The sequence below is a fragment of the Coenobita brevimanus genome, chromosome 112 (genome assembly GCF_032717465.1).
Source record: "Coenobita brevimanus isolate Jiangsu-jjx chromosome 112, ASM3271746v2, whole genome shotgun sequence".
Lineage (NCBI taxonomy): Eukaryota > Metazoa > Arthropoda > Malacostraca > Decapoda > Coenobitidae > Coenobita > Coenobita brevimanus.
The window spans coordinates 17,573,843-17,600,063 of NC_137065.1; the positions used below are offsets into that span (position 1 = coordinate 17,573,843).

A 26,221-nucleotide genomic window follows, 5' to 3' on the forward strand; every position below is an offset into this window, starting at 1 on the left:
GTCAAGGGTGAGAGCAGTGGAAATGAGTTATTTAAGAGGAGCCTGTGGAGTCATATGAAGAGACAGGCTGACAAATGAAGGTATAAAGGAGCGTTGTGGTGTGGATGTGGATGTGATAGGAAGCGTTAGGAGGAACACACTGACGTGGTTTGGCCATGTGGAGATGATGGAGGGTGAGAGACTGACAAGGAAAATGTATGTGAGTGAGGTGGAGGGGGGGGGGAGAAGAATGGGGAGGCCGAGGATGAGATGGAGGGATGGAGTGGAGAGGTATATGAGAGAGGAGGGTGTGAGTTGGGAGCAGGCCAGTGAAATGGCAGAGGACAGGACGACGTGGAGGCGATTTGTTTATGGCCACCCCGTACGGGATTAAGGCGTCTGGCAATAGATAGATAGATAGGTACCACCCAACAATGTAAATGGCTTCCTAGGTTCCAGGAAACCTTTAGCTTCGTCACCGAGTGTAGAGCCGTCTGAAATTTAAAGACAAGTAATAAAATGTGACAGGGATATAAGGGAAAACTGGAACATAGTACGGCTGTCACAGAAATAGAATGATTAATGTGGGGGAAGTAGTCAGCACTACCACTGTATTATAGTGAGTGAGAGGTGGAGACATTAATATCTGCAGCTGTACATGCAGAAAACCAGTACCTTATCAGTTTTATCAGAAGATTTTTTATAACTAGCAACATATATCCAAAGTCTAAACCCCTTCAGTCCCAAGAAGTAGTAGTCGTTTTATGCCTACAAGCTTCTGACTACGTTATTTATATTCAGGGATGATTTTAGATTTAAAAGAGATAAATATTGTTTACTTAGCCCCTTTATAATCAACACTCTTAGAATAACAGATAAGATTGAGAGGGCAAAAGAAGGAGTATGTAATGCTGTGTGCAAGAGATGGATCAGTTGGCTCAACGATTGTGTGGGCAAGATTAAAAGTAGGACTACAAATGTAAGCGATTGTGTGTCTATGGACCAACGCAAGAACATGAAAGTATAGTGAAGGAAAAGTTCTGGGCAAATGTGGATGCATGCATGGAAAAGTTTGAATGGAATGAGAGAGTGTTTTTGACTGGAAATATGGACGTCAAAGTAGGGAATGTGAAGGTGGATGGAGTAGTTGGTGAGTGGGGTGTGCCTGCCGAAGCGGATGAGAACGGCAGTGATCTCGTGGACATTTGTGCGGGGAGGAGGTTAGTGATAGCCAATACCCTATTTATATACAAAGTCATCCACAGGTATTCGTGGCGAGTGATGAGAAAGGTGGGTGGTGAACTGAATGAATGGAAGGCAAGGATTGATTATGTGTGTGTGGATGACAGAATAAAGTGTGTAATGGATGCAAAAGCATACAGAGGCTGGGAGAGTGGACTTTCTGACCACCATGTGGTGATGATGAAAGTCAAGGTGCAAAAGCAATGCAGAAATAGAAAGAAGGAAGGACAGGAAGTAGTGATCCATACAAGGAGGATAGAGAGGTTCCAAGAGGATGGGAAAAAGGCGGAATATAAGACAGAAGTTGAGGACGATTGGGTAAATATTTTTTGGAGCAGATGGGGGAAGTGGAAAGTGTGTGCAAAATATTCACAGAAGAAATCTGTGCAGCATGTGAGGTGGTGAATGAGGTGAAGAGAAGACGAAACGGGATGCATGGAAGAGCATGGTGGAATGAAGTGGTGGGACAAGCTGTGGCGCAAAAGAAGAAAACATACAGTACGTGGATGGGAAGCAGGGTTGTGGAGGAAGTTGAGAAACTGAAGAAAGACTTACAGTATATGGAGAGAGAGAGAGAGAGAGAGAGAGAGAGAGAGAGAGAGAGAGAGAGAGAGAGAGAGGATGAGGAATTTGTAAGGAATTTGAGTATAAAGTGGAGGGAATGTAAGAAAATATTCTGGAAAGAGGTAAAGAGAGTTAGACAGAGTGATCAAGTATGGGAGTGAAAGAAAAAACTAATGGTAGATTGCTAGTGGAGAAGGGAGAAAAAGTGAGCAGATGAAGAAAACACTATCAGGAACTGTTAAACATACAAAAAGAAAGTGATGCGAGAATAAGTGGCTGGAGAAGAGCTGGGAGAATCTGGGACGTGAAAGGAGAGGAAGAAATCAGGGGGATGCAGCTAACCAATTGATCGCGTTATTTGCAGCTTCGGGAATGGAACCGAAGTTGTCCGAACGCAAGTCCGAAATACACGCAGACACACGGCTACTATTATAGTACTGTATAGTTTAGTTGTACCTATGGGCAATAAATTCTACGGTGATCCTATGCCAGGCGCTGGGAGCGGCGTTTTTTGGTCAAAATGTGATCGCTCATTAAATATAGTTAAAGTTTTTCAAACGTGATGGGACCAAGTTTTATTACATCAGCGAATTTTTTGCGATTTTTGTGCCAATTTTGGTGCGATTTGAATGTGTAGTTTCGGCTGCCCAAAACACACACACACACACACACACACACACACACACACACACACACACACACACACACACACACGGCTACTGCTATAGTTTATTGGATAAACATATTTTCGTCGCTGGGTTGAACGTGTAAAACAAAATTCTGCCTATGATACTTTCCTACTCTCTTAAAAAATGAGTGTGGAGGAGTGGTCAGGCTATATCAATTAGAGCAGCAGTTCCCAAACCCATGGTCGCGACGCAAATGAGGGTTGCAAGGATGTTCCTCAGGGTCGCAGGATGGTTTGAAAAAAAAAAATTGTAATAAAAATAAAAAAAAATGTTGAAAGTACAATATAGTGCAAACATATTTACATCTCAATTGGAATACAATGCGTCACTGAGACTCTGGAAAACGACAGTAGTTGTGAATAGTAAAGCATCGATAAATGTATGAAAACTCCTGACATATTCGAGTCTGTTCACGTCCAGTACAGTACAGGTAAGCCGAGGCGGCTGGGGCCTGATGCAATCCCAGTATTGTTTCCTACCCAGTTCTGGTGTTGCTGTGTTGGGTGTCTGACAAGCTGTGATAAGCAGGTATTATAACGTAAGTTTTGTTTGTCTCTTACCTTTTATTAATTACTATGATTGCTAATTCATGAGTAGTAGAGCCGTTTAATAGTCTAAAAGAGGAAACAGCTTAAATCTGAGAATTTTCACTGAAGGAAGGAAACTTGCTAAAGATAAAATTTATTGTTATGGCTGGTGTGATACGGTTGGTAAATTCTGCACGAGTGTGCTTTACAATTAAAGATATTATCACTGACTATGCAGGTGAGCGTTTCTAAGTGAGACAAATATGTGATGGAACATTGTGTGATACAGAGATGGAGTTTTCGCATTCGGTATTCGTCTTAGAATGCATTCGAATACAATGTTTCTGTTTATTTGCCCTCGAATTATTCTCATATCATGGTATTTGCATTTACATTCAAATTCATGGGCAGAGTACTCGCAAGCATCTAATAATTACATACATAATCTTTTGTCAGATTTCTTATCAGAACACCATCAATATGACTACTAATTTCCGTATGAAAACATATAGGAGGTGTACCCGTATAGAGTTTTCCAAGAACAATATTCACTGTGTATATTATTATTATTATTATTATTATTATTATTATTATTATTACTTAGTGGTAGTTATTATGATCTTGTTGTAGTAGTTATAAATAAAAAAAAAATACTGGTGGCTTCTAGTTTTCGATCTCTCCCAACGTAGGCTATTTCGAAGTAAATAAATGACTGTCACACCGGTGGCAGTACGTATAAATATATATATATATATATATATATATATATATATATATATATATATATATATTGCCAGATGCCTTAATCCCATACGGGGTGGCCACAAACAAATTGCCTCCACGTCGCCCTGTCCCCCGCCATTTCACTGCCCTGCTCCCAACTCACACCCCCTTGTCTCATATTTTTTTTATTTTTATGCGAGGAAGAAGGAACCAAAGGCCATGAGCCCGCAATAACAGTTCCCTCCAAGAGAAAAACAAAATACAAGAGAAAGCCAAATTCAAGATCCATTCATTTCGAGATCCCTGGACACACTGCGTTTGAAAGACTGGAGATCATAGGCAGCAGGAAATACAGACAGAGGGAGACAGTTCCAGAGTTGAACTGTTGCATAAATGAAGGACTGAGAGTAACGGTTAACTCTTGCATTAGAGAGTTGGACAGAAAAGGGATATAGAGTTTGCTGCTAGACGGGTGCTACGCGCCCGTCGTAGAGGTGGATGAATGCATGCAGACAGTTCAGAGGAGCAGTGACCATTAAAGTAGCAATAGAAAAGAGATAAAGATGCAACAGTGCAGCGAAGCGACAGAGGTTGGAGGGAGTCAGTAAGAGGAGGAAAGTTAATGAGACAAAAAGCCTTTGACTCCACCCTATTGAGAAGAGCTGTGTGTGGGGAGCCTCCCCACAAATGAGAGTTGTACTCCACACAGGGGTGGATAAAACCCCTGTATGGAGTCAACAGTTGTGCAGGGGTAAAGACAGAACGGAGTCGGCTTAGCACACCCAATCTCTTGGAAGCAGATTTTACAAGAGATGTAATATGATCTTTCCAAGATAAGTCCCGAGTAAATGAAACCCCAAGCATGTTCAAGGATGATGCAGGATTAAGCTGAATATTATTAAACATTAGTGGGTATACCCTGTGGAAGATTTTGACGGGTTGATAGGTGTAAGAACTGAGTCTTAGATGCATTAAAAACAAGATTATTTTTACCCCAGTCAGAGATACGAGCCAAGTCAGACATTAGGTGTGCCATAGCCTCATCCCTTGTTTGTTGAAGTAACTGCTGAGATGGGCGTTGCGGGAACCGAATGGAAAGGTGAAGGGTGGAGTCATCAGCATATGAGTGGATAGGGTTAGATGTACAGCTTAGAAGGTCATTGATGAATAAAAGGAAGAGAGTTGGTGATAGGACAGAGCCCTGAGGGACACCACTGTTGATAGATCTAGGAGAAGAACAATGGCCGTCTACAACAGCGGCCATAGAGCAACCAGAAAGGAAGCTAGCGATGAAGGCACAGATAGAAGGACAGAAACCGTAAGAGGGCAGCTTGGAAATTAAAGATTTATGTCAGACTCGATGAAAAGCCTTTGAGATGTCAAGTGCAATGGCAAAGCTTTCGCCAAAGTCCCGAAAGGAGGATGACCAGGAGTCTGAAAGTTAGGTGAAAAGGTCGCCAGTGGAGCGACCCTGACGGAACCCATACTGACAATCAGAAAGAAGGTTGTGATAGGAAAGATGCCTTAAAATTTTTCTATTGAGAATTGATTCAAAAACTTTTGAAATACAGAACGTTAAAGCAATTGGACGATAGTTGGAGGGTTGGGAGAGGTCACTCTTCTTTGGGACTGGCTGAATGAGAGCAAACTTCCAGCAAGAAGGAAAGGTACAAGTTGACGGACAAAGGCGAAAAAGTTTGCTTAGGCAGGGTGTAAGCACAGAAGCTCAGTTCTTGAGAACAAGAGGAGGGACTCCATCAGGCCCATATGCCTTGTTAGTACTGAGGCCAGTGATGGCAGAAAATACATCAGCTGAAGAAATTTTAATGTCAGCCATGAGGAAGTCAGAGGCGGGAAGTGATGGAGGAACAGCACTGGAATCGTCTAAGGTAGAATTGGAGGAGAAAGTCTGTGCGAAGAGATCTGCTTTATCAGTAGAAAAAATAGCTACAGAACCATCAGAGTAAAAAAGAGGAGGGAAGGATGATGAGGTAAAGTTGTTAGAAAGGTTTTTGGCAAGGTGCCAGAAGGAGCCGGAAGAATTCAAGTTGGAGAGTTGAGAATATAAAGAACGGATGAAATTATTTTTAGTAGAGTGAAGAACAGACTTAGCACGATTCCGGGCAGAAACGTAAACATGATGTGATTCAGGGATGGGTTGACTCCGGTACCTTTTGTAGGCCCTCTCCTTGATGCGGACAGCACTAGAACAAGCGTGATTAAACCAAGGCTTTCTTGCATTAGTCAAAGGATATGAGAAAGGAATGTATGCTTCCATGTCTGAGAGAATAACCTCCGTAATGCGCAAGGCACACTCAGATGGCTCCCGGCCATGGAAGCAATAATCATTCCAGGGAAAATCAATATATATATATATATATATATATATATATATATATATATATATATATATATATATATATACATACATGAGGGAAAGTCAGAAATTATCCGCACTCTTGTTTCTGTAATTTAATAAAACAAAAGCAGGGGTTGAACAATTACATCATTTTTCTACTTAGTCTCCTTGTTTTTCAATGCACTTCTTCCAGCGGTCCACAAGCTTGCTTATTCCATTGGAGAAGAAGGTTTTCGGTTGGTCGCGCAGCCATTTATGCACCACTATCTGCACTTCTTCGCTCGTAGCAAATCGACGACCTCGTAAAGCATCTTTAAGCTGTCCAAAGAGGTGATAGTTGGAAGGGGTGAGATCTGGACTGTATGCAGGGTGTTCCAGCACCTCGAAACCCAATTTTTCAATGGTTTCAACGGTGTGGGCGGCCGTATGTGGGTGTGCATTGTCATGCAACAACAACACTTGCTTTGACAACAGGCCTTGGCGTTTGGTGTGAATTGCTGGTTTCAGTTTGCTGGCCAGCATTTAACTGTAGCCTACAATGGTGACTGTAGACCCCTTTTCCAGGTAATGTTCCAGTAAATGCCCTTTTGAGTCCCAAAAAACGGTTAACATCACTTTCCCTGCAGAAGGCCGAGTCTTGAATTTCTTCGTCGTTGGCAATCCTGGGTGTTTCCGCTCCATACACTGCCTTTTGGATTCTGGCTCAAAGTGATGGACCCAGGTCTCTTCTCCTGTGACAATTCTCTTCAAAAAAGCTTCACCTTCATCGTTGTAGTGGTTGAGTACACATAGTCAGATCTCCACACGATTGTGCTTATGCACTTTGGTAAGCTTTTGGCACCCATCTCAGACAGACTTTATTGAAGCGAAGCTTGTCGTGGATGATTTCGTATGCAGAACCATGACTAATGTGCAGAGACCATGCCACCTCTCGCACAGACTTTATGGAAGCGAAGCTTGTCGTGGATGATTTTGTATGCAGAACCATAACTAATGTGCAGAGAACATATCTCCTCATCGATGGTCACTTGTCGGTTCACCAGAATCATCTCTCGCGCTTCTTGACTTCAAGTCAGTGATGGAGGTTGATGGGCGTTCTGCTCCCTCTACCTGTTTCACGCTTGTCTGGCCATATTTGCTTCTCGATCCATTCATACACACTTCTACGCGGTAGTGCTGTCCCCTTATTGCACTGAAAGCCTGTGATGAATTTCAGCCCCTAACACACCTTCAGACTAGAGGAATCGAATCACTGATATCTGTTCTTCCTTGGTGCACACTGGCAGTGGAGCGGCCATGTTTACTTGGTAATGCAAAAAAGAAAAATGGAGCGATTAACATCAAACCTCGGTTACGTAACCACAAGAGTACCACCATTTAGCACACGAGCGCTGAAGGCTGTGCGGCCAACCTAAAGAAACTTATGGTGAACGTGCGGAAAATTTTTGACTTTCCCTCGAATAGATAGATAGATAGATAGATATATCGTGTCCGCTAACGAAACTTGTCTCCAACGAAATGCGTTTTGTTAGCGGATAACTGCAGTTCTAATGAAACGTATCTTTTAACAACACACCACTATCCAGTAGTTTCTAATTTTCTTGAAATGGTGTTAGGTATCCCTTGGTTCAATTTCTGTCATCCCTTTAACTGGCGTAACTGATCGTCTATCCCTTGTGCTCCAGCACGCTACATTAACATGGGTGTAGCTTAAACGATTCTCAGATGGTGTCCTGCAGTAATAAATGATATCTCTCCACTGTGTCTTCAGTTTTGCTCGCATTGCTGTGTTGTGTCGTTGGTAGACGCATTTCTGTAGAACCCCAGTTGTCCGCTAACGAAACACGTTTCGTTTAAAGACAAGTTTCGTTAGCGTACACAACATACATATTCATTTCAGGTTTGAATTCCAGAGGGAACGATTGCTCAACGCAAACAATAATTGCAGTATAAACATGAGCTTCTGAAATACAGCTTCACTCAGCTGAAAGAGTGATCGGGGAATGTCTGTCCTCAGTGTGTCCAATGCCTACATATCCTTACCAACGAATCTATGAAGGAAAACAAACTAATACGTCACTTGTGTTCAGTTCATCCAAACTTTGTTGAAAGCCACTGAGTTATTGAAAGGATAAGGAAGAACAGGTAAAACAAAGTCGGATTCATGCTCCTTCAGGCTCAGCTTTTTCTTAGGAGAAAGCTTCCTTGACATCTTTTGAAGTCCCATGGCGTATTACATGACATAAAAAGTCTCATAAGATTGGAAAGAATCTGACAAAACTAGCAGCAGTAGCTATGGCGAAAACTACTTGTGGAACAGATGTTGCTAAGAAGGCTGAATTGATGCCACTTTCTATCTACAGCATAAAACGCCGAATTGATCACATGTCATTAGATATTTTGAATGAACTGATTGTGGCGCTGAAAAAAGCAGGAACATTATCACTGCAGGTAGATGAATCTGTAGACATCGCTCGCGAACCTCAACTCTTGGCTTTTGTGAGGTACAAAGATGACAGAATTCTGGAGGAATTTCTGTTCTGTAGTGCAATGTCAACAACCACCACTAAAAGAGACATCTTTGTTATGGTGGACAATTTTTTCAAGATGGGATGTCATGTGTATTTTGTCCCTCGAATTAAAAGAAATAACCCCAATGTCATAATAATTCACTGTTTCTTACATCGGGAAAACTTGGCCTCTCATTGTCACCAGCCGGAACTCCGTGTGGTTTTGAATGATGTTAACCAAACTGTGAACTTATCAAGGCCAGAGGTTTGAACTCACGCATTTTCCATAATATTTATGAAGAGATGGGATCACATCACCAGGACTTACTTTTCCACTCTGATGTTCTGGTTGTCTCGAAGGTGCATGCTTGGACTGTTTATTGAACTAAAACCTGAAATAAAAGTTTTACTCCAAGAGAAGAAGCATAAGCTGGCCGACTGCTTCAGAGACATTCAGGCACAAGAATGAACTGAACTCAGACATGCAAGGCCGGAATCAAACTATGGTGGCCATTAGCAGAAAAAAAAAAAAAAAATACTTCATTCAAGAAGAAACTTGTGCTTTGGAGAGAAAGATTAGCCAGGGGAAAAAAGCTGCTTTTCAAATACTGAGTGCAGTGCTGGAACATTCGTCAGAAATAGCCCTTGCTGACGTTAAAGTGTTTTTTCAAGATAATTTGATGAAGCTTCAGGAGGATGTGGATATATTTGCCAGAAAGTGTTGACCTATTTCAACATAGCTGGATCAGATCAGGAATGTGTTCGGCACGAACGTCATTGAAGTTGGAAAAGATACCCCAGGTTTTGAAGAAGAACTTACAGAACTCTAGGAAAATCAGGTGCAGAAGCAACGTTTTGAAAGTCTCTCCTACTCTGAATTCTGGGCACAACTCAAGGATATGCCTATTCTGACTCGTGATGTTGAAAAGTCTCTTCTCCCTAATCATATACCTCTGTGAACAAGGATTTTCAGCTTTTGTGACGATCAGGACTAAAACAAGGAACCATCTGGATCCTCAGCATGATTTGCGCTGTGCTCTGTCTAACAACATAAAGCCGAATCATGAAGAACTCGCCCATAAATTGAAGGAACATCACGGCAGTCACTAAATATTTTTTTCTTTTTCAGTGTTTGCAATGAAGACCATTTGAAGAAATAAATGCTCAAATTTTTGTCATTTGTGTGATCAAAGAAAAGCTCCATCTTAGTAACAAAAATATTTGTTTACTAAATTTATCAGCAAGGAATTCATAGTCAGAAGGGCTAACTCATGAAGCAGCATCATAGTTCTCAGTCAAAAGTTTGCTTTTCTTTGCCTGCCTAATTTTGTAATAAATCAAATTTACATTGTGTCTTTAATTTTCTTCGATCAACATTAGTAACATAGAAATTTATTGATAATTAATATAAAGTAAAAGTCAGTCAAATTTATTCAATAAATTTTTACCGAATTGTATTTTAAGCTGTCCCTTGCATTTTATCCAATAAATATTATTGGATAAAAATTAATGAAGAAACAATGAAATTATGTTTCCGCCATGAGGATTACCAGGCCAAAAAAAAAAAATTGTGTACTGGGTCACGGCCAAAAAAAAGTCTGGGAAACACTACATTAGAGATTAGATTGTGTCCGATCTTCATTAAATCACAGGGTAGTTTACACACACACACACACACACACACACACACACACACACACACACACACACACACACACACACACACACACACACACACACATGTACTTACTTAAGGGATGAGTGTGGAGGAGTGGCCAGGCCATATCCATCAGAGTTTAGGTTGTGTCCGATCTTCATGGTGTCGCAGGGCAGTTGCTCGTTGATGTAGTCGTTCTTGACACTCTCTAGCAGAAAGGCATACTTGCCTTTCGATGTCCTAACCCGCTCGATGCCCTCCTCGTACGTGGACGTGAACACATGCTTGCGGGACGACATGAACTCCCACATCCGACTGTACACACCTACCTTGGAACGCTGGAACAACAAAGGAAACATTTTATCAGGAAGTCTGAATGAAAACATCTGGAGGTAGGCAGAAACACAATGATCACCTAATTGTATGAGGGGGCAAATACTGATCTTAGAATAACGCAAAAAAAAAAAAAAAATCTAGAAAGACAACAGTCGGATGAAAAATTCATAAATGGAACAAAGGAAAGGAAAAATGATGGACAAATAGGAAAACGAATGAGAAATCCTACAAAACATGGCAGAGAGACAGGGAGAGAGAGAGGTAAGGAAGGGGAGGAAGTAAAGGACGGCAGAGGAGGATGAAAACGTGAAAAACGGCAGCTTTAGGGAAAGAGGAACTAAAATTGAGAAAATATTGGAGGGGGGGACTATGTCAATACTCGGTTTGGACTGCAGTTAGGTAGTTTTTTGTTACAAGAGTGCAAATGTAATTTCATTACTATTCCTTACATGTGAACTATATTTCACTGGTAACGAGCTGTAGTAAAAAAAAAAAAAAAAAAAAGTGTCTTCATCGTTGTAGTCATCGTCACCACTAGCACTACCGGCACCACCACTACATTATCACCATCATCATGAACAGTAACACCACCAGCACTACTCATCATCATCATCAATAACTTATCCGAACTCTTCACTAATCTACGTCGCAATGCTACTGGAATTCTCTTAATCTTTTCAATCCGATGACGTATGTTTGTATTTCTGTCTTGCTCTCTCCAGACGATTATATTCATGGTAGAAGAGATCTTGTATTGAATGGATAGAATAAATGCTGTACATAACTCCTCCAATTAGGAGACGAGAAACAAACAGAAAAGACCTTATCAAGTGAAAGACTGAACCCATTCAGTCCCATATAATACTGTCCATTTAATTCTTACTGCTTTCTGACGTTCCAGAGAGTGGGTGAAACTGGAGATAATAAATGTGCCCTTAATTTATCACATAATTTCTAATGGTATCACTTATATCGAACACCGTCCCTTGGAGATAGCTGGAATGCATTTAAAAAAATATGTAACCAGACTGAAGAAATTAAACATACGATAATATACCGGTAGCTCACAAGAATTATCTTTATTCAGATACCCAAAACACACACACACACACACACACACACACACACACACACACACACACACACACACACACACACACACACACACAGTCATGCAATATGGAAAGTACTGTGGTAATCCATTAGAGAGTTTTGGAGGAGCTCAAAAAATCATGCAGATATAATATGGCAAGCAGGAAGTCTGATAGATCAAAGCAGTAATAGTGAGGAGAAGATAAAACAGACAAATATAAAAATGAGAAACTGCAACAAGGAAGTACAAAGTACTTATGCAGAGTTCGCAAAGTCAAGCAAAAGATAAATAACAAGGTTAAAGCAAAAGCAAAAGAATAAGAAGGGATGTGAAAATCATAAGAAACAACCCAGGATTGATCCAAGAATCGGCTGAGATAAATAAATCTATAGTAATCACTAGCATAGATGAAGAAGAAATCAGAAATAGACTCTATAGCTAGCAAGAAGAGATGGTAAATTTAATTAATACATTAAGAGAAGTGTCAGAGGACATTGTGAGAAAGACATAAAGGGATTTAAAAGGCTAAAGAAATATGAGAGAAAGTAACTTTCCAAAGTGTGAACACTATAGAAGTGTTAAAAAATGCTAGCAATCTTAAGAAATTAAAAGAAGTTTGAATAAAAAGATGGATAACTCAGGAAAAATGGGGATTACTAAAGGAAAAGAGGGAAGAAGCAAAAATATAAAATGAAGAAAGGTCAGGTAAAGGGAGTATTTTATTTTTTTTAAGTGGTGGGGTTACAAGTAAGAAAATGACAAATAAACAGCAGGGACTGGATGAAATTAGGACAGTAGACTCAACCAATGTCAAATATATAAACATGACTAAGTTGATGTATTCAAATGTAATGGAACGGTATCCATATTATAAGAGATAAAAGACTATATTCAAGAAAATAAACATCATACTATTTGCCTAACATAAACAAAACTAACCCCAAGGATATCCAATGAAACCTTAAATTTTGATGAATACAAAATATGGAGAAAGAGACAGAACTTAATTAAAAAAAAAAAAAAAAGGGGGAAGAGTTATGATATTAACAAAGAAAATTCTCCAAGCCAAAGAGCTAGAATTAGATATACCCCCACAAGCAGAATGAATTGCAGATGGGATTAACACATCAGAAGGGAATACCAATCAACCGAAGCTGTTTTACAAGTACACACGACGTAAAGATAAAATACATACAATCCATCATCGATGAAGGGAAAATCTGCATCAATGAAGAAGATATTTGTGAAGTACTGAACCAAAAAATCCAATTAGTTTTTACAGAAGAAAGTAGATTTGAGAGAGATGACAATGAACAAACTTGCCCACACATATTAATAATTATACGTATATCGGAACAAGAGGTCCAGGAAGAGTTCAATGACTTAGACAAGGGAAAAGGAAAGAGTCATGACGAGATTTCAGGTTGGGTATTACATAAATGTGCAGAAATGTTAAGCAGATCAATACATTTAATATTCAAGGAATCCTTAAGACAAGGTAAACTACTTTATTATATGGAAGAAAACAAAAATTATTCCCCTCTTCAAGAAAGGGAATAGACGAAATCCACTCACAATTATCAACCAGCTTCATTTACTAGATTTGTAGATAAGACATTAGAAAAGCTGATAAGGAAAATTTGGATAAATCATCAGAAAAAACATTATGATAATAGAATGACAGTTCGATTTTAGAGAGAGTAAATTAATCATGTGCAACTAATCTGTTAAGCTGCTATGATTGATTGATTGATTGATTGATTGATAGAACGCATGGCACCGCAACAACATGGTCATATGGTGTTGTATAAGCAAAAATATAAGCAGTTTAAGCTGCTATGATAGAGTTGCAGAAACATTACAGAAAAGAGAAGGATGGGTAGACAGTATCTATTTGGATTTGAAGAAAGCATTTGACAGAATACCACACCCAAAGACTTTTATGGAAACTGTACAATCAAGGAATAATCCAAGGTAATCTTTACGGCTGGATGCAAGATTTTATCAGAGAAATGGAAATTGAACAGTACTAAGGGGAATTACTCATCATGTAGAGAAGTGACTAATGGAGACCCACAGGACTCAGTGTTGGCACCAATTATATTTTTAGTATATATAAATGACACAGACAGCAACATTGGAAATAGAAGCTGTCTAAATATGTATGCTGATGTTGCAAATATTCACAGGAAAATCACAAACACAGACTCTTGTAGAGCTACAAGCTGAATTATATAAGCTTTATGAATGGAGCAATAGATAGCAAATGGAATTCAATGTGGACAAATGCCATGTAATCAAGTTTGATAAAATTGAAAAAAAAAAAGAACAGACTGGGATTATAAGCTACGAAGTTCAACCCTGCACATATCAGAAAAGGAAGACTTGGGAGGGATTATCAGTAACAGACCATCTCCGGCTGAACACACCAGTGAGAAAATACGGAACATGTACACATTGCTTGCTAATTATGAGAGTAGTATTCACATGTATAAATGAAGACATGCTGAGAGAGATAATTACGTCATTCATTACACCAAGTCTGGAGTATGCATCTGTTGTCTGGAATCACACATAGGTAAGATTTTAAATAGGTACTAAGGAGAGGTACAAGATGGGCACCAATCTTAAGGGATCAAATCTGTAAAGAAAGACTACAAAAATTAAACATGCCAACATAACAAGAGAGAAGGAAATGAGGATACATGATTATGCTATATAAATGCATCAGAGAAAAGAGAAAATAGACACAGATGAGTATATAACCTATAGGGAAGCAACATCAAGAGGACACTGCTAAAAACTGTATAAAAAGAGAGGTGATGAGGAGGTAAAGAAATTCAGATTCACAGAGTTGTTGATCAGTCAAATGCACTCTTGATTGAAACAGTTTGTACTAAAACTATTTATAAATTGAAAAATGTGTATGATAAAAATGATTGAAAACAAGGGACGGTACGAACTCGACTCATTCTTGTAAAAATACAAATTTGGTAAAGTATAAGACACCCACCCACCCTCCCACCTACACACACACACACACATACACCCCCCACCCCCACCCCCCCACCCCCCACCCCCACCCCCCCACACACACACACAAACCCATCCCCTCTTTGTAAGAAAAAATCACCATCCTCACGAGAACTACTCAAGTGCCCCCAAATAACACAAAAACAAAATCACTGGCCTTGAAGAACCACCTGGTACAATCCATCAACAGTCTCTTGCTTAACAGAAAGAAAAAAGGAAATAATCTTTTACCTCCCAGGGAGTCGTGAAACATAATTATGGTAAAACCTTGACTGACCTGAAAAAACTGCATGGATGACCCCCCTTCGAGCGTGCCATACTCCACCACAGTCTGACTGGCTAAATCGTCGACAGAGTTGAAGGGAGTGACCAATCTCTGGACGGTGAGGAAGGCGGCCATGTTGGCAGTGTATGAGGAGATGATGATTAGCGTGAAGAACCACCACGCACTTCCCACAATGCGGCCAGACACCGACCTGGAAAGTGAGTAGTAGTGCAGGTAATATTATGTGAAGGTAAGAGGTGTTGCGAGACGGACGTTGGCGATAATGATGATTAGCGTGAAAAACCACCACGAACTTCCCATGATACTGTCCTATACTGATCTGGAAAGAGAACAGTGGTGCAGGCAATATCAGGTGAGGGTAAGAGGTGTCAAGAGATGGATGTTAATGATGATCATTAGCGTGAAGAACCACCACGCACTTCCCACGATACTGACCGACACCGATCTGGACGGTAAGCAGTGGTGGTGGTGGTATTAGGCGAGGGTAGGTGTGGAAAGAATCTGCGAGGGAGAAGGCGTGAGACAGGAGTACGAATGATGATTATTGAAATGAACAACCACCACGCACTTCCGGCTCGAAACCTTGGTCTGGAGGGTGAGAAGGTGTCGGAGTACCTCGTACATGAAACACACTCAAGAAAGCGAAGGCAGAGCAGCTGAGAGAGAGACAAAACACAAACAAGAGGAAACCAAGAAGTTTGAGTTGAGCTGCAGCTGAAGAAATATGTGTTGATCAGAAGGCTCCAGGTTTGTCACCTGTAACATTCTGGCAATTGAAAATTCCATCATATGATAAGGACAGATATGAAGCGGATGCATAATTATGTCGTTTTGAAAATGTGGCAATGGATGCTAAATGGAATAAGGATTCATGGCCTATCATCCTTGCAGCATTACTTCCGGGTAAAACACTCAAAGTGCATAGCCAAATACTTCCCGACCAGTCCACCAACTATAATTTATTGAAGAAGGCACTGTTGAAAGCTTATGAAATCACATGTGAAGGGTTTAAGTGCAGATTCAGAAGTGGAAGATTTAAGAAGGATGAAATGGCTCTAAGGTTTCCAAATAGGTTGACAAAATCTCTTAATAGCTAGACTGAGTGAATGACTTGTCAGTGAGAGAGCAATCTGTGAATTATTGCCCTTACTATCTTCAAATATTTTTATGGAAGAAGAAGATCTCCACTGTCCAGCAGATGACTGATGATGCTGACCACTGGTTAGATGCCCATGGTCATCCAAGCATCATGAGTGATGGTGCTGGTAGAGAAAAGAAAAACAGAATCAAGTGGTTTGTTGGACATGTGGGAAAAAGTTTCACATAACTGCTAAACGCTATGAGAAAGAACACTGCCACACAAAACTGGAGTGGATGTGACAGTGGGTAACGCGGATGAGTTTTCTTGTGGTGTAACCGATAATGGGACAGGTGACAGGACTCATAATATTGCTGAAGCTTATATGGAAAATCAACTAACTCATATAATGCAAGACCAGGGGTTGTACATCTGCTGTTGTTGCATGGAGATTGGTACCGGTGGGACACGAGATCAGAAGAATACCTCATCTGAAACTCATATATGGAATGAGGGATATTCTGCCAGAACTTCAGATTAATGTTTCTGTGCCTCATTACAATGGACCTCTATTGGCTGCCATGTGTGACTATCCATTGTATGGACTGGTGTTGGGGGACCTACCTAGAGTAGCAGATAAACCACAGGTAGAAAATCTGAGGGAAGCAAGGAGGATCAGCTGCGTGATGGGCAGAACCATAATGACGAAACTGCTGTAGTAGTGATAAGATCTCAGGACAAGAATATTCACAAGTGCCCTTGGACTCTGAAAGTAAATGATATGAAAGATCTGGCAGCAGTTGATGAATTTTTTAGGCCCAAGCTAGGGATCAGTCACTTGCTAGCATCAAGTCCTATGTGGAAAACGATCGGATTTTAACTACGAATGGCAGAGTAACACGGTATAGAAGGGGAGATAGATTGTACAGGCAGTTAAGTAAGGATAGGGAGACGAATGAACAACTTATTGTCCCTCAAAAGTATACACAGGCAGTTCTCAAATTAGGCCATCAAGCAGTGATGGGTGGTCACATGGGTTATGGAAAAACCTTAGACCGTATCTAAGTAGTGTTTTTCTGGCCTGGGATGTTTGCTGAAATACAAGTCTTGTGATATCTGTCAACGAACATGCAGTAAAGGAGGTATACCTCCAGCAGAGTTAAAACCATTGCCAGTGATTGATGAACACTTTTCTAGGGTCGGCATTGATTTGGTTAGCCCAATCCAGCCCACAGCTTCGGACGGGTTGTGATATATGTTAACAATGGTGGACTTTTCCACCTGGTATCCTGAAGCTGTACCTTAAAAGAATATTGATACGGTACTGTATCTGTTGCTGATGCACACATTGACATCAATAGTTGTATTGGGATTCTGCAGCAGGAGCTAAGTGACAAGATGTCAGGTCCACTGTGCTCAGCTCCAGGTTGGTAAAAGGAAACGCAGAGGGAAAAAAAGCCCTGGTTTACCTAATAATAACACTATTTACAAAAAGTATGGCAGGCCCGAAGGATTGTGAACAAATACTAGTGGAGATGGCCTCCACTTAATCAAAAGGAAGAGGGATATCGGCCCATATTCCCTCTTTAACAGTAGGTAAAGGAGAGTGGAGAGAGAATGGTGGCATGAGCAGGATCCTGCTGCTTTCTGCCTCACTCCACTCCTCCCTCACTAAAGCTGGCTTGCCTGACGCTGACTCCGCCCGCTCGACCCACGGACTTGAGCACTTGAATCAATGCAGTAACAGTGGTTCGTGAGGAAGTTGGTATTTCCTCCCTTTACACAGCTCCCCTCGAAGAGGCTACTCGGGAGTAGCTCATGGGAAAATACCAGGAAAGCTTCAGGGATGATCATCAGTTGTGAACCTCGGTGATCGACTCTGCATATCCATGGTGATGTTGTCAACTCTGGCAACGTGGATGACCTTGAACTTGTAAGGCTGGAGGCTGACTGACCACATAGGATGAGATAATTCCATCCCTTGAAACTGGTAAGGTAAACAAGAGGTTGGTCAAACTCCAAGATAATTTCTTTCCCCTGAGGCAATAATCAAATGTTAGTACAGTATACCAAAAACTATTGCAGGCATTCCCGTTCAGTAGTGGTGAATTTCTTTTCCCTTTGTATCAATTTTCTACTAACATAAGCTATGGGATGTGGACAACCATCATGATACTGAAACAGCACAGCTCCGAGACCATTATTAGAAGCACCAGTTCTTAAAACAAAGGTTAGATTGATGTCAGGCAACCTTAGAATGGGATATGAGAAAGAAACCTTCAGTTCCTCAGACTTCGTCAAGAGGTCTTCACTCCACGCAATCGGTTGTGGCATTCCTTTCTTCAAGAAGTCTGAGAGTGGTCCAGTGTAGTCAGATGCCAGAGGAACGAACATCCTGTAAAACCTCAGAGCAGCTTCTTTGTTAAAGGTGGCCCCAGTTGTATCAGGGCGCTGATCTTGTCAGGATGAAGCTGGAGATAATTTTCACCGAGGATGAAGCAAACGTAATGGGTGGATGGTATACCAAACAGGCAATTTGAGACCTTGAGTGTCATGTGATGTTCCTTCAGTCTCCTGTAGTCTAGCAGAAGAGCTTCAAGGTGCTTGTCCCAGTTTGTTGAGTATACAAAGATGTTATCAAAATAAAAGGATGCGAAACAATACACATGAGTTTTATGTATGTAGCACAGGCTATGTGACTTGACCAAATGGTAAACGACAGAACTCCATCAAACCTAAACGGGTTGGGAAAGCTGTCACTGGCTAGGCCCTCTCTATCAAAGGCGCTTGGTAGTATGCTTTGCATAAGTCTAATTCTGAAAAATATTTGGTCTAAGAGAATTCATATAAATCATCCTTGATGGAGCAGGATTATTCAACTTGAAAAACGGTGACAGAGTTCAGGCATCAATAGTCAGTCGCCATGATGGCTCTGTAGCTATTCTTCTACTGATAGATCATATCTCTTTGCTCAGACTTTCTCCTCCAATTCCAACTTAGACGATTCCGGTGCTGTTCCTCCATCACTTCCCCCCTCTGACTTCCTCATGGCTGAGATAAAAAAATTTTCAGCTGATGTATTTTCTACTATCACTGGCCTTAATACTAACAAGGCATATGGTCGTGATGGAGTCCCTCCTGTTGTCCTCAAGAACTGTGCTTTTGTGCTTACACCCTGCCTAGATAAACTCTTTTGTCTTTGTCTGTCAACTTGTACCTTTCCTTCTTGCTGGAAGTTTGCACTCATTCAGCCAGTCCCAAAGAAGGGTGACCATTCTCAACCCTCGAACTATAGTCCAATTTCTTTAACATCCTGTGTCTCAAAAGTTTTCGAGTCAATTCTTAACTGAAAAAATTTAAAGCATCTTTCCTATCAAAACCTTCTTTCTGATCGTCAGTATGGTTTCCGTCAGGGACACTCCACTGACGATCTTCTCACCTACCTTTCAGACTCCTGGTCATCCTCCTTTCTGGACTTTGGCGAAAGCTTTGCCATTGCACTTGATAACTCAAAGGCTTTAGATCGAGTCAGGCATAAATCTTTAATTTCCAAATTGCCCTCCTACGGTTTCTATCCTTTTATCTGTGCCTTCATCTATAGCTTCCTTTCTGGTCGTTTTATGGCCGCTGTTGTACACAGCCATCGTTCTTCTCCTAGATCTATCAACAGTGGAGTTCCTCAGGGCTCTGTCCTATCACCAACTCTCTCCCTTATATTCATCAATGACCTTCTGAGCTGTACATCTAACCCTATCCACTCGTACGCTGATGATTCCACCCTTCACCTTTCTATTCGGCTCCCGCAACGTCCATCTCAGCAGTTGCTTTAACAAACAAGGGATGAGGCTATGGCAAACCTAATTAATATCTGACTTGGCTCGTATCTCTGACGGGTAAAAATAATCTTGTTGTTTTTAATGCATCAAAAACTCGGTTTTTACACCTATCAATCTGACACAATCTGCCACAGGAGTACCCACTAATGTTTAATAACATCCAGCTCAATCCTGCATCATCCTTGAACATGCTTGGGGTTTCATTCACTCGGGACCTGTCTTGGAAAGATCATATTGCATCTCTTGTAAAATCTGCTTCCAAGAGATTAGGTGTGCTAAGCCGACTTGTTGACTTCATACACTGGTTTTATTCCCCCCTGAGCAGAGTACAACTCTCATGTGTCGGGAGGCTCCTCACACACAGCTCTTCTCAATAGGGTGGAGTCAAAGGCTTTTTGTCTTAACTCTCCTTCTCTTACTGGCTCCCTTCAACCTATGTCTCTTCGCCACACTGTTGCATCTTTATCTCTTTTCTGTCACTACTTCAATGGTCACTGCTCCTCTGAACTGTCTGCTTGCTTCCCTTCACCTTTACGACAGGCGCGTAGCACCCATCTAGTAACAAACTCTCATCCCTTTTCTGTCTAACTCTTTAATGCAAGAGTTACTCCCAGTCCTTCACTTATGCAACAGGTCAGCTCTGGAACTGTCTCCCTCTGTCTGTATTCCCTACTTCCTATGATCTCCAGTCTTTCAAATGCAGTGTGTCCAGGCACCTCGAAATGAACGGACCTTGAATTTGGCTCCCTTTTGTATTGTTTTTGTTATTTTCTTCGGAGGATCGGTTTGTGGGCCGCTGGCCTTTGGTTCCTTCTTCCTTGCATAAAGAAAAAAAAATCTTGCTTGTAAGGGAAGAAAGACCTCTGGATTATCCCTTGCTGGTATATCTGCTCAATTTCCTGCTCAAAGTAAGGCTTGAGATAAATGGGCACAGGGTAGAGTTTGGCCAGGAATTTCTCATTGGTGGTAAGGGAGATATCATGTTTGATTGTGGTGGTACAACGTGGGATATCAGAAAATAAAGAGATAAAGTTGTTTAACAGTTCCTGGAGACTGGCCTGCTGGTTCTCATCTAAGGAATGACGGACTTAAGGTTGACATATGTTGGACTAGATAGCCGAGTCAACTGGGAACACGAAGCTTGATGTTGATTCGCTGTTGTCCTCAACACACTCCATTTCTCTGGCCCTAGAGGGAGAATCCACCTCTCAAAATGTCAGTACCTCGTCTAGGATATGACAGAAGTTTGCCTTATATCGATGATGATACTTCAGGAGGTTGGTGTGGTAGAGTTTAGGTCCTTGTGGCTCTTCAATGAGATAGCCAGCCTTTCCTTGTCAATCAAGAATTTTGTATGGTTCCTTCCAGGAGATGAAAAGTTTGCTGCTTTCTCTGGGGTGTAAAACTATGACTATGTCACCAGGATGGAATTGACGATTCTGTGACTGGATATCACAGTATAACTTGTACCTCGTGACACTTGCATCAGCGTTCTTGGCGACGATTTCGGTGCCCCCAGCTAGCTTGTCCCTAAGCTTGAGGACGTACGGAAGCTTATCCAGTTGTCCTCCAGAATGGCCTGATCCTCTCACAGATCACGTAATACGACAACAGGTCCTTGTACCGTTCGTATCATTCGTCCCTACATGAGTTCAAACGAGAAAATCCAGTTCTGTCACTATGAATTCCTCTGAGGGCAAAAAGAAAAGGAAATAGATACCTGTGCCATTCCCAGGGCTTATCAGCACACAGCCTGTGAAGGCCAGCTTTTCAAGGTCAGTGGAGGCGTTTAAGTCTCCCGTTTCCCCTGAGATGGAAGACTGTAGAAAAACTGGTTTCACACCAAGTAATTTGTGAAGCCCACCCATAAACTGAGATGTAAACTGCAAGCCGCATTCTGAGAGGAATTCCTTGGGGATGCCAACCCTTGAGATAATACCTACCAGTGCTTCAGTGACAGAGATAGAATCAATGTCTTTTAGAGGCACTGCTTTGGAAAATCCTGTAGTGAAGTCTATGAGAGTCAAGATGTATCAATGGCCATCTGAGGATGGAGGAGATGATCTGAGAAGGACAAAGGTTACACGTCCTGGTGATTAGAGGACCTGTTCTCTTGCCGGCGCCAGACGAAAACCTATGGTGAGGGTACGCATTCTGACTGGCCACACACACATTAGCCAATTCTCCTGCACCTTGAAGATCTCAACCCGTTGATCTTGGAGGAAGAGGTGTAATTCTGGAGCTAGAGAGGAGAGAAATTAATCAAGGATAATGAATTCACAGAGTACTTAAAATGACTCGGCGCCTGTTGATTTATACCAAAAGTCGAACAGATATTTAAGGGTGGAGACAAACTGTTGGGAGGTCTCTTAAGGCTGACTCCTGGCTTCTCTTAAATCCATGCTACTGTATAACGGTTCGGGGTCTTATCAAAGCTTGTCCAAAGGGTCTTTTTCATTGAAGGTTAATCACTAATTGTCAGTGTCAAAACTGACATACATTTTGGGAGCCTTACCTGAATGCAAGCCATCCAACCTTAAGGCATAACGTCCCTTGTCCAAGCCGAGAAGATTTGCCACCTTCTCGAAACAGCAGAGGTTAGTAGCCATATCTTCACCATCTTGATAACTGGGTAGTTTAGGCTTGCTGATATCAGCACTAGTAACAGTGACTGACGGTTTACTTTAGGCATTCAACTTTGCTTGCTGGATATGCTCTTCACTTGCTACCTTGGCTATGTCAAATTTTCTCTCCTCGTGTTCTACTCGTTCTCCTCCTGACTCCCGTTCTTCTCATCCCTTTGCATGTTCCTCTCGTTCGTAAGCCTGTTGTCGGAGGATATACTAGCTATATCCGTTCCTGTCAGTCCGGTGGATTTGGCCTGAGATTTCATTTCTTCTACTGTGGTAAACTTAGACATTGTAAAATTATATAAGAGACAAATGAGAAGAAATATCTTTAGTATCTTCTGATATTACAACCATGATCAGACCATAAGCCAAAACTAAACAACCCAGTGAACAAACCACAACCCGGAGACAAAAGACCAAAACCAAAACAGCAAAAACACCATTGACTCCCCCTGTGTAGGAAAATGCACAAGGAAGTCCCTGAAGTCTTGATATACTCAAAAATACCAAAAATTTTTCATACAGGACACGCAGCTTGTGAAGTAATGGCCAAGCATTAACACTGGGCAGGTTGTAACCCTGGTGACTACAAGTTATAACCAATGGCTAGCCTCTTGCCCACACCCTTTCACAACAATCACCCATTAGGCAACTTTACCGAAAGCCACATGTTTAGCGGTATGCACTAATCTCACTCACTTGGGACAGTGCTGGCTAGAAGGACTTAATCCTGCACCTAGCCAACCCTTGGCACAAAACAGCACAACATGAGGCAAGTAATATGCTACTGACAGCACAAACCACTCAAGTAACTAGAATGTGAAACACAAACAACTATTGCCGGGCCCTGGATAATAAATGGCGCAAAAGTGACTGGTCATTTAACAAATCCTCCCTGCAGTATAAATACAACACCACCAACCTGATACACGTAGGCACTTTTATCCTGGCAGGGTCGCCATGATGTAAGGGGAAGTGTGTCTAACAACACTGCATCCCATGATTCCAGGTCTGCCATGCTCAGCTCCAGATTGGTAAGAGGAAACCCAGAGGGAAAAAAATGGGTTTACCTAATATTTACACTATTTACAACAAGTATGGCAGGGCAAGAGGAATGTCAATAAATACTAGTGGAGAGATGGCCTCTACTTTATCAAAAGAGAGAAGGAAATCAACCCATATTCCCTCTTCAATAGTAGGCAGGGGACAATCGAGCAAGTGTGGAGTTGTGGGCAGGATCCTGCTGCTTTCTACCTCACTCTGCTCCTCTCCCAATGATGCCGGCTCGTTTGATCCCGACATTGCCCACTCGACCCACGGACTCGAGAACTTTAACCAGTGCAGTAACAATGGTTCAAGAGAGGATGGTATTTTCCCCCCCTAACACAGAGGAAGACAGTTTATGTCCACCATGATGCAAGAGGTAAATAGGTTGCTTTCAGGAAAGTCCCTGTATACTACACCTTATTATACAGTGGGGAATGGTATAGGACAAAAATTTGATCCACTCTTAACCCCTTGGGGCCGGGCAATGTTTACAAAATTGACCATCAGGAGCTGGCTTTTCTTTCATATAATGTAGGTGATTATTCAACAATCGCTCCTATGAAAACTATTAAACTTATCATAAAAATCTTTATACGCAGCAAAGTACAACTCCTTTGCTTTAAAGTAAGTGGTGTTCCAATGTTTTACAATTTTTTATTGTAGAGCAGTGACACGGAATGTAAGAGTGTCTAAATGTTCTGGAATGGGGACCGATGTTCCCATGACACACGTTCCAGAACTGGAATCGACCTTTAGGGGTTAAGGAAATGTTAAAGTGTATGTGCCACGAGCAACCAAAGGAGTGGCCATTCTATGCTGTACCACTAGTTTTTGCCTATCAGGAAGCACCGCAGGCAAGTATGGGATTCTCCCCTTTTGAGGTGGTATATGGTAGACCTGTAAGAGGACCCCTTAATGTGCTGAGGGAACTGTGGGACGGAAATGCAAAGACACAAAAAACACACACTACTTATATGTACTAACCCTGGGTGACAGGTTAGAACAAACCTGCAGACAGCAGGGGGAGGCAATTTTGTTTATTGCCCAGGTCTAGCATCAGCAATAAACTGCTGATGCAGTGGAAGGACCCATTGGATGTAGTGGCAGGCCCAACTCCTCTCAATGTTGTACTTTCAGCTGGTGGTGAAAATCGTCGTTTTCACGTCAACATGGTGAAGAAGCATTACATTCAAGCATGTGCAGCCTCTGTGGAGCTTGAGGAAGATTCGAGAGATGACATGATTCTGTATGCAGCGGCTGTAGCAGTTATCCAGGAATCTGGTGAGATTGGTCAACTATCCGTGCCGGTGTTGATTTCTTCAGAAACCTAAGAAGGTGAATCGGTGTCTGAGGATCTGACTGACTGCAAAATGAACAGCCTAATTGACATCATTAAGACGTATAGTACAGTCTTTTCTGACGTTGCTAAGAGAGTTAATGTGCCAGTTCACTGTACTTTACTAGAAGAGGAGACCCCGGTACAAACGAAACCTTACCCTTTGCCACAAAATCTTCAAAGTGAGATAAGAAAAGAAATAGAAAAGATGAAAGAGGCAGGAATTACTGAACCCTCAGATTCGCCCTACTCGAGCTCAATAGTGGCTGTGCATAAGAAGGATGGGGAAATACGCTTATATTTGGATTTTAGGAAACTAAACAGAAAAACCGGATTTGATGCAAAGCCATTGTCAAACCAGACAAGATTTTACAAGGTTATCCTCAAGTAAGCTGTTTTCTTGCAATGACCTCATCAAATGCTTCTGGCAAATACCTCTCCATAAAGACTGCAGATGTTATACTGGTTTTGCAACAGCTCAAGACCTTTTCCAGTTTACATTATTGCCACTTGGACTATCCTGGGAGGAATGGGGAGGTAGAATTGTTTGTAGATGATATACTTACTCACTCTGCTACTCTAGAGCTCCCAAGGATGTTTTGGAAATGATTAGGAAGCTGAAGGAGGCTGGGTTAACTGCAAGACCTAAGAAATATATTGTACTGTTGGCCTTGGACATGAAGCTGGTAGGTATACTTGTTTCCCTCTTCTCGATAAGATAGAAAGGATAACGAATGCACAGCCCCCTATGTCAAAGAATGAGATGAGGTTTAACAGGTTATTATAGGAAATACATACCGAGTTATGAAGAAATTGCTTTGCCCCTGACTAAATTGGCAAGGAAGGCCGCACCTAAGAAAGTGATTTGGACCAAAGTGGAGGAGGACTCTTTCAACAGGCTAAAACAAGAAGTATTTGAATGTCCCACCCTGCATCTTCTAGATCTGAGCAAGCCATTCGCACTTAGGACCGATGCATCAGAAGACTGCATTGGTCCAGTATTATTACAAGACGAAGAAGGTGAAGTCTGGGCTGTTGCATACAATTACTGGAGAACTCTAAATAAGGCAGAGAAGAATTATTCTGTGGAGGGAAATGAAATGCTAGCAGTCGCTGAAGGCATAAGGAAAAATTACCAATTCTTATTTGGGGGTACATTCACACTGCAAATTGACCAATTATCTCTAAATTGTCTACATTCAATGACGAATTCCAATGCACGGATCATGAGGTGTGCCCTTTATTTGCAACAGTTTTCATAGAGTTACTTAAGTAGGAGTGGGAAGGCTGAGAAAC

At 41.5% G+C, this 26,221-nt stretch overlaps 1 protein-coding gene across 1 annotated transcript in view; it reads right to left on the reverse strand.

The window, feature by feature from the left end:
- LOC145418128 (glutamate receptor 1-like) overlaps positions 1 to 26,221 on the reverse strand; it is a 722,099-nt gene that overhangs the window by 83,918 nt on the left and 611,960 nt on the right. Inside the window, exons 15-16 of the mRNA XM_080286652.1 lie at positions 14,990 to 15,188; positions 10,344 to 10,588 (exon numbers count right to left, since the gene is read on the reverse strand). Of these exons, the coding sequence (XP_080142778.1) occupies positions 10,344 to 10,588; positions 14,990 to 15,188 (444 nt within the window). The remainder of the gene's footprint in view (positions 1 to 10,343; positions 10,589 to 14,989; positions 15,189 to 26,221) is intronic.